The 8744-nt window shown below is 39.5% G+C and overlaps 2 protein-coding genes across 3 annotated transcripts; one reads left to right on the top strand and one right to left on the bottom strand.

The window, feature by feature from the left end:
* Nucleotides 1-275: 275 nt before the first annotated feature.
* On the top strand, nt 276-2539 carry LOC140006160 (transcription factor MYB1R1-like). Its single transcript, XM_072048070.1, has 3 exons — nt 276-738; nt 1129-1337; nt 1827-2539. Exons 1-3 carry the CDS (start codon nt 375-377, stop codon nt 2256-2258), a joined length of 1005 nt encoding a protein of 334 aa, XP_071904171.1. The 5' UTR covers nt 276-374; the 3' UTR covers nt 2259-2539.
* Nucleotides 2540-3303: 764 nt separating this feature from the next.
* LOC140006159 (serine/threonine-protein kinase AtPK1/AtPK6-like) lies at nt 3304-8312 on the bottom strand. Of its 2 annotated transcripts, XM_072048067.1 has the most exons (6): nt 6941-8308; nt 5744-5826; nt 5533-5653; nt 5236-5409; nt 3968-4075; nt 3304-3880 (listed from the first exon to the last, which is right to left on the bottom strand). In XM_072048067.1, the coding sequence occupies exons 1-6, from the start codon at nt 7646-7648 to the stop codon at nt 3596-3598; spliced, it is 1479 nt and encodes a 492-aa protein (XP_071904168.1). In that variant the 5' UTR covers nt 7649-8308; the 3' UTR covers nt 3304-3595. The 2 variants fall into 2 exon arrangements, with proteins under 2 accessions (XP_071904168.1, XP_071904169.1); XM_072048068.1 differs by lacking the exons at nt 5533-5653; nt 5744-5826 and having other exon boundaries at nt 6941-8312.
* Between the last annotated feature and the right edge of the window lie 432 nt (nt 8313-8744).

Here is an 8744-nt window from a genome sequence, read left to right as displayed (position 1 = left end):
GATTTGATGTATGTGAGGAAAAAAGGTAATGGGGAAATGTGTTCACGGAAAATGACGAAATTTTTCTACGGAAAATAGCAATCCAAGCAAAGCCTAAGGCCTTGCTTGGATTGAAGGTTTTCGTCGGAAAATATTATCGTTTTCCGTGATCACATTTCCCTATCACCTTTTTCCCTCACATATATCAAATCGCTACAGTAATTTTTCCATGAAAAATGACGGAAAATGCAATCCAAACACAACCTAAGTCTTCCGTGTGTTTTTTAATTTCCTTACCCATCTATCCGTATATTATCCCTCTCCTATTCTATATATCTTATCCCTCTCCAATCCTAATTCTCGGAAAAGAAGAAGAAAAAGCAAGAAGGCGAAAGATGTCACGCTGCTGCTCGCAGTGTGGTAGCAACGGCCACAACTCTCGCACCTGTGGAGGAGGGTCGTCGTCGGCGTCGGCCGCGGACGGTGGTGGTGGTTCCGATTCCGGTTCCGGGCCTATCAGTGAGTTCATGCTGTTCGGGGTGAGAGTTAAAGTGGATCCCATGAGGAAAAGTGTGAGTATGAATAATCTGTCCGACTACGAGCACCACCCCTCTAACGCTTCTACTATTCAAAAAAATTCTGTTCACGTTGATGCGTCTGCGCCCAAGGCTGCCGATGACGTCGCCGCCGGTTATGCCTCCGCTGACGACGCCCTCCCCACCCATCACTCTTCCACCGCCGCTAGGGAGCGTAAGCGAGGTTTGTTCGAGATCACTCCATCTCTTTTGTTAGTTATCTATTTATTTATTTATTTTTATGTTATGTTAAGAAAAAAAAATCTGTTTTCTAGTCTATCTGTTTATGTATTGGAGTAATTTTCTTTCGGCATCATGGATGAGATAAGAAAGGGGAAAAATAAAAAAAGAACTTTCTTTTGGCATCTCAGAGCTTTTGTTACAAATATGATCCTTGGTGTTGGCGTTTGATTGTTTGAGAATTTATCGGTAGGAAGAATTCAATGTAAAGATGGTGTAAATTCTGTCGATCCAATGAGATAAATTGTTTTTTTTTTTGGGGGGGGGGGGTGGAGGGTATTACAAGTTTTGATTTTTATATTAAAATTTACTTGATTTGATTTGATATGATCAGGGGTTCCTTGGACTGAAGAGGAGCACAAGTTGTTTCTGTTAGGATTGCAGAAGGTGGGAAAAGGGGATTGGAGGGGTATTTCCAGGAATTTCGTCAAGACTCGCACCCCTACCCAAGTTGCCAGCCACGCCCAGAAGTACTTCCTCCGCAAAAGCAACCTCAATCGCCGTCGCCGCCGATCCAGCCTCTTTGACCTCACCCCTGACTCGGTAATTTTTTTTTGATTAATTATTATCACCTGATTCACCATATATAGGGGTAATGTATCCTGATTGCTTGACTTGTCCACAGAAAAAGTGACCAAGTTCGTCTTTTTTGGCTTGCTCTTGCAGCTGTAAATCGTTGTACCTTTTTTTCTTTTCTTTTTGCCCACCAATTATTTGTATGGATGTTGCCTATGAGTTGCTTTTAGTCCTGAAAGAAAGGGTTGCTAGGAATTTGGATTTGCAGATTGAGGACGGTCAAACAATTAACATTCTTTTGGGATGTGATTGAATATAATGAACAGTAGTCACCAATAACAACTCAGATATATATTGGTATTCATGTGGAGATATTGGCTGAAACAAGAGCATTCCTTCAATGTGATTATGATGGGATTCGTTTAAAGTTCTTTTTTCTTAATCATCCTGCTTTTACCGCACAGATGTTATCATCAGAGTCATTTATGCATCTTTTGTGATGATTATTTTATTCAGGTCACTGGTGTGCCAATGGAAGAGGGAGACGGTCATCTAGATGAAACAGCGAATCCAGCCCTCCCTGCAACATCAATGCCTCCCAACGAAAACTCCAGCGTCAATGGATTTGCAGGAGCACCATTCCCAGTCACAGTTGGTCCCATTTTGGTACCAGTGCAGGTTCGGAATCCTTTGTCAAGCATGACCGTCTGCCAGGCTGATGCTTTCGGTAATGGATCAGCTCTCGTCGTGCGGCCCGTCCCAGTTCCGGTGCCTAATTATGCCACATCAACCGTCTTTAACTTGAACCAGCGAGTGGCAGCTGAATCAGTATCTCTGAGGCTGTCGCTGTCATCATCTGATCATCAGAGGCAGTCGTCTACAAGGCACCCAGCCTTCCAGAGGATGCCAAGCTTCAAGAATGGAGATAGCATTATTACTGTTGCTTGAGGGACTGGGGCTAAAGTAAGTTCTTGAAAGGAGAACTTCGGAAGAGATTAATTTAAAAAAAAAAGAAAAGAAAAAGAAAATTGAGTTTTTTTTTTAATTATTTTTTGGGGTTTTTTTTTTTTTTTTGGGGAAGGGGATTGTTGTTTTTAGGACGTAGATTAGGTAAATTACATGATGAGGTAGAGTTGGACCTTTTTGTTTTGTACAGACCATAAATGTGGCATCCCTTGATTAAGACTTGAGGTCTTTATGCTAGCTAATACTGCTACTGTTTTAGATTCTGGATTATTTGCCTGCTGCTTTTGTTTGTTGTTGCTTGCTGGGGATGGTGCTGCTTTCAAGTAAGCTGAGCGAGTGGTTTTGGCTTTCTTCATGGAGAAGAAGAGAAAACATCACAAAGTTTTCTTGGGTGTTGTTGCATAAATCAATCTTCTCTTCTTTCCGGATGCGATTGGGATAAGAGGAGAGATTTCCGGGTGAATGATATCTTGAATGAATCAAATCATGAATGAAAGTGGATGATTGATGGGGCGGTGGATGAGTCATCATCGTTAACTTTGTACTGACAACAACAGTGGTTGGTAGGGCCGGTCGGTGGTGCTATCGGATAATCTATTCTGCGTTATCCCATCCGGGACGGGACTACCATTTGCAGAAAGGGTCCACTATATCTGGCTTATAATTTATAGTATATCTTTAAGAAAAGTAGAAAACTTGACAACTTAGAGCAAGTTAAAGTTGATTTATGGAGTTGGTCCCAATGTGCCAAAGCAAAGCATTTGGAGGAGCAGCAGACTTGCTTTGATTTTTGTATCAATCATCGATCATCTTCAAGCATGAAATGCAAGAAGCAAAGTTTCAGAAGGACGAAAATGATTGTACTTTTGAGGCTTGGGTACCTGCATCATCTGCATGCCTCTCTTTTTCTGTAATACCGTTTAAAAGAATTTTCTCATGCCAATAATGGACTTTTAAACTTTCAAAAAAAAAAATCTTTATAAAAAAAAATATATGTTACACTGATTATTCCAAATAATAGTTCAAATAACACTATCCAAACACTACTAGTACTATTATTACTAAGAGTTACCCCAAAAAACATGTACTTTTCCGCCTGATGTACCTTTTTTTGTTGTTGTCCTTTTGGTTCTTTCCTTAAAAAAAAAAGTAGGTTTTGTGCACAAGAATTTTCATGGCACCAATATTGCAGGGTCCAACAAGATACAGCTAACAAGATAGATAGACAGACCAGTCATCTTTATGTCGCATTGCATCGAAAGAGAAATAAGGTGAGACAGTTTCCAAGGCTTTCTTCGAATTCTTTAGTAAGCTTTGGTTCATTGAGAAGACAGCCACGGGTTGGGTGCTACATAAGTGTACCCTTGAAAGAGCTCGCCTGATGTAGGGGTGGCAGCTGGTGAATCATCTGGAGGCATTGTCGTCCAACATCTATCAAAATTTGCAGTGCAATCCTTGCCACTCACATCTGGCTTGAACTTAGGCTGAAGTTCTCTGCCTTCCAATTTCTTCCAGTTGATTGACCGAAACCATTTATGAGACTTGATTTCATCTCCTCCCCTGAGCCCGCTGCCCAATCTTTTGGATGGGTCTTTCTGTAGCAACTGATGAGATACAATTGTTTTAAATTACTCTCTGTTATGTAACAAAATGGATAGGGTGAAACAGGAACAGAAAATAGTGAACCATACTCCTTTGAGCAAAGAATGAGCTTCGCTACTCAAGCGAGGTGGAAGCTTCAACTTTTCATTGATGATTCTCTCCTGAAGCTTCTTTCTGCTCGAATGGACATATGGTGGCTGGAAAACATGTATCAGCATAAGTGCAGTTTTTTTTGCTTTGAAATTTCAACTGAAAATAGTTAAAATTTGGTCATCTAAAACATCCTATTGGTGCATGCAGGCAGCCCAGATAAAAACTTAAAGAGAGGACCAGACCTATGAAAGCAATTAGCACTGTGAGCATAAGACCAGGCTATTATAACAGATTGTATAAATGATTATATTGGTTTTTCATATTCCTATATGCAAAAGGAACAGGCTTTCACAGGTAAGGGTCAGTAGATGGAACCTAAAAAGTTAATTCAAAACTAACCAACACAGAGTGTATCTTGACAAAATGTCTTCACAATGAACAAGTCAAAGCTGAGCAAAAGAAAAGAACCACACAGGAAGAACAAAAGTACTGATTGTTTTGGTTGGCATCTTCTAAAGGATAGTCTCTAATTGGAATTTGACTCCAAGTTTATTCTCCCTCTTTAAGAATACTTCTTTGCATATTACTCGATTTTCCAAGATAAGGATTTCTCATGGCCCTTTAATTTTATAGTACTTAGCCTCATTTTATCAAGTCATTAGCATGGGCTAAGGAACGGTTTCAGAACAAGATGTTTTAGTAGTTTCTTCTCGCAAATATTTCCCATTTCATGTTTGACAAATACTTAGGCAAAGTATAGCAAACATGTCATATGGCTCGTAAGAGCTTCTCATAGCAAACCTATCAGTGGATGATAATTTGTACAAGGATGAGAAAAGAAAATGACTGGCTTAAAACAAAAGTACCCCTAATAGCACACACAAACTTATTATCATGATTTGAAAAAGGTGAAATTATTTTCATGATTTAAATGAGGTGAATCATACCCTCACAAAGACACTTAAAACCATGCTTAGATTATCACTCCTATGAGCATGACAAGTTTAACTAGATAACCTTCCTTCAAACCTCATAGATATCATAATAAAAGACTCAATACTTTTGAGTGGCAAAAGATGCCCTCCTCACAAATTCCTCTATCACCAAATTGCTTCAGAGAGAGAGTTAGGGGTAGAAAATTTCAGTTTAGTAAGAGTTAAGTTTGATTAAGTTGGGTTAAAAAGCCCAACATTGGAATTAAAAACTGAGACATTAAACTGCCATGCATCAGAGATAAACTAAATATTCCATTTTTACCACTTACCTTTCCAGTGAGCATTTCATACAAAAGTATCCCCACGCTCCACCAATCTGCAGCTTTATTATGGCCTTTGGCCAGTAAGATTTCTGGAGCCATGTATTCTGTTGTCCCACACATGGAATTGGATCGACTTGATTCATCAATCTCCTTGGCAAGTCCAAAATCAGTGAGCATCACCTGGACCAGAAACCAATCAAGATCAGAATCGTCAGAAACCAATCAAAATTAGTATTCTGCTCATGAATGACAAATTCTATGAATGACTGCTTGCAGCTATACTGAGAGCCTCATAGCCATTACATGCCCATCAGCATTCATCAGAATGTTTTCAGGTTTAAGGTCTCGATGAACAATTCCACTCTGGTGAAGGTGTGAAACGGCAGATACTATCTCAGCTGTATAAACCCTTGCCTGGTCCTCACTACCCAAGACATACCCAAGAAGTAGTATTCAGATCAATTGTAGATACCATGGTTTAGACTCATACAATCATGGTAATTGAAAGTGGTACCTGAAGATCCCCTGTCTGTAGAGATGATAGAAAAGATGTCCTCCATTTATAAAATCCAAGATTAGGTAAAGCTTAGATTTTGTCTGTTGTGATATGGAGAGGTGAATATGTTAGATAAGCACAAAAGAATGCAAAGGCTGGAATGTGAAACATCATATTGAAATCATGCCAAGAAAATATGGAAAAAAAAAACTAGAACAACTAGAACAAGATGCTACTTTGAAAGCATATGGTTGAAACCTGCTGAATTAGAAGAAAACAAAAGTTCTTGCAGCAAAAGATCATTTAAAATCTTTAGACGTCAAGGAAAAAATATTCAAATGAAAAGAAAAACTAAGATCAAGGCAAGAGATTTCAGGTATCTCCCATAGTCAAAAGGCCTACTTTTGTTAAACTTGCATAATAAACTACTTTCCGTGAACCTTAAAGAATGGGAGCAAAAGGTTTTCATTGCATAGTTACCACTGTCAGTGCCTTGGAAGATGGTTTGTAACATAGCACATACCATAGATACCTCGTCTTGACAAATTTAAAAAAAAAATAAAATAAAAAAGAAAGAACCATAGTTACCTTAAATCACCAAAATCTAAGATCTGTCAAGCCCTACAGTATTTGAACCAAATAAGCACATATCAGGGAGACATCAATTCTAGGCCAACAATAAAATCTCCCAATTATGATTGACTTGAAATCTTTCATGAACCAATGAAGGTCGGTATCATGAAGAAACTAACACTAAAACCAATTTCTTTGGTCAAGAAAGTTCTCTAACAGCTTTGAGATTTCAGTTTTTCAAAACTAATGCTCCCTTCCACAGGCGAGTCACAATGGGAACTAACTTAAATAACCAATTAAGTCAAAAAATACTCAGAGAAGTTCTGACAGATTTCACCTTAATGCTTAAAGAGCATGCTTTCCCTCTGACATTTTTCTTTCTCCCATGATGAACTCATAAGAAAAGATCCAAAAATTTCCAGTTTGCAAGAATTACAGCTGCCCAGCAAAAGTGAGTTACAGGAGCTTGGAATTATGCAATTGGCTAAATAATGACAGTCGGACAGATACATGATAATTACTAAAATTGGAAACAGTCGGGAAGTGCAGAATAAACTAGATACAAAACAACAAAATTTCTAGCATAAAAGAAAGAAAATCAGGCTTTAATAGAGTAAGATATCCAGAGTAATATAGGAGCACCTGAAAAGAGTATCTAAGCTGAACAATGAAAGGATGCACAACTTTGGTGAGAATATCCCTCTCAGCCCTCATGTAATCCACGTGATTATTCTTGATAATAGTTTCCTTCCTCATGACTTTCATTGCGAAAATCCCATCACCGTTGATAACTACACCCCTGTTCATTCTAACCTGAAAAACCTTCCCAAATGCACCCTTTCCAATGACCCTCAATATTTCGAAGTCCCCCGGCCCAATCTTCTTCATCACTTGTTTTTTCTCCTCCTCCTCCTCCTCCTGAGTAGCAGCAGCAGCAGTAGTATTGTTACTAGTATTGAGATGATCCTCTTGAGGCCCTGGTCCACCGCTGACCTCTTCAATTTTTCCACTTTCATCGTCCTCGTCATCAGAGTCATCGAGCTGAAATTCCTGTTGGAGAAAAGGTAGGGACTTTGAGGAGGTGAATCTTGGAGAAGGGCCCACGAAGGAATGGGAGCGGTTACGAATGACTTGCGGCTCGCCCAGTAAGATAGGGGCAGCGGAGGGGGAGGAGGAGGAAGTGGGAAGCATCACAGGGCCAAAGAGTTCGGAGAAATCGAGGTCCGGATCAGCAGCAGCAGGAGTAGATGATGGGATATTGAGGCGGGTAAGCCTGGTGGCTAGCATGGAGCGAAGGGGCATTTTCTGCTGATCACCAGAGGAGGAGGAGGTAGAAGAAGAAGGCAACATCCTCCTGTTATCTTCTTTCTTGTTTTCCGGCGGCGACTGTAGTATGCGTCTAGGCTTTGGGAATTGGGATAATCAAATCAAAAGAAGCCAGGAGACAATCAAGTCTGAACTGTCGGGGCAGGTTAAACAGAAGCAAGGATCACATTGTGCTACTACTTTCTCCAATATCAGAGAAAGCTCAAAAGAAAGATGAGATTTTGCGGCAGCCACAAATGAACGCTGCTGCTGATGCATATGAATTACTGTTACTATTAAGGGAGTGCAATACAACCAACCATGTTAGTTCCCGACACACAAAAGAAGGAAGAAAGAATAGATCCGGAACTGAATGGAACGGAACACTTGGTAGTCTCCGCTGTCGTCTTCAGACACAGAAATACAGGGTGGATTTAATCCTGTTCCCACCACTTACCCAAAGATTTTACTAGAATGGAAGGCAGAAAAAAAGAGTCTTTTTAAGTTTGAGCACTCTATGAAAAGCTTGGCCCAAAAGTAGAAAAATTGTGTAAGGTTCTAAAGTGTGAAATCAAACATCATCCGGTCACCCTCTTTCGTCTCAAGGGTAAACATCATCCGGTCACCCTTTTGATCATGTTATCATGAGAGTTCAAAACTCATGAAAATGAAAAGGACAACGATACAAGAAATTTTAAAACGAATGTGAATACCTCTGATTTATACAACAAAAAAAAAACTCTTCTTAATCCTTCTTGAACTTCACCATTACATATACTCTTTAAGAAACTTAGGAGAGAGAGAAAAAAAAAAGATTGAACCTGTTTAAGAGTGCCAAATGGGTAGTCACTAAGAGAAAATGACAGGAAGCAAATGAGCGTTTACTCTTGCAAGTTGTTTGGAAATGCCGATTTGGAGAGAAAAGACCCCATTTAGTAACAGACACACAAAGAATGAAATTTACAGCATCGTCAGCATATCACTCATTTAACACTGTTCGTTAGTCGATTAGTAACTTTCCAAGGCAAAACTCAATTCTGCATTGGCACAAAAAAGGTTGTCAGAATAAGAGAAGAGAGCATAATTGAAATCTTTTGATAAATAACGCCACCGTTTAAAATCTAGGATGACTTCCCAGGAT

Source organism: Coffea arabica, chromosome 4e (genome assembly GCF_036785885.1).
Source record: "Coffea arabica cultivar ET-39 chromosome 4e, Coffea Arabica ET-39 HiFi, whole genome shotgun sequence".
In the NCBI taxonomy this organism is placed as follows: Eukaryota; Viridiplantae; Streptophyta; class Magnoliopsida; order Gentianales; family Rubiaceae; genus Coffea; species Coffea arabica.
This window is presented reverse-complemented; position numbering and strand designations above follow the sequence as displayed.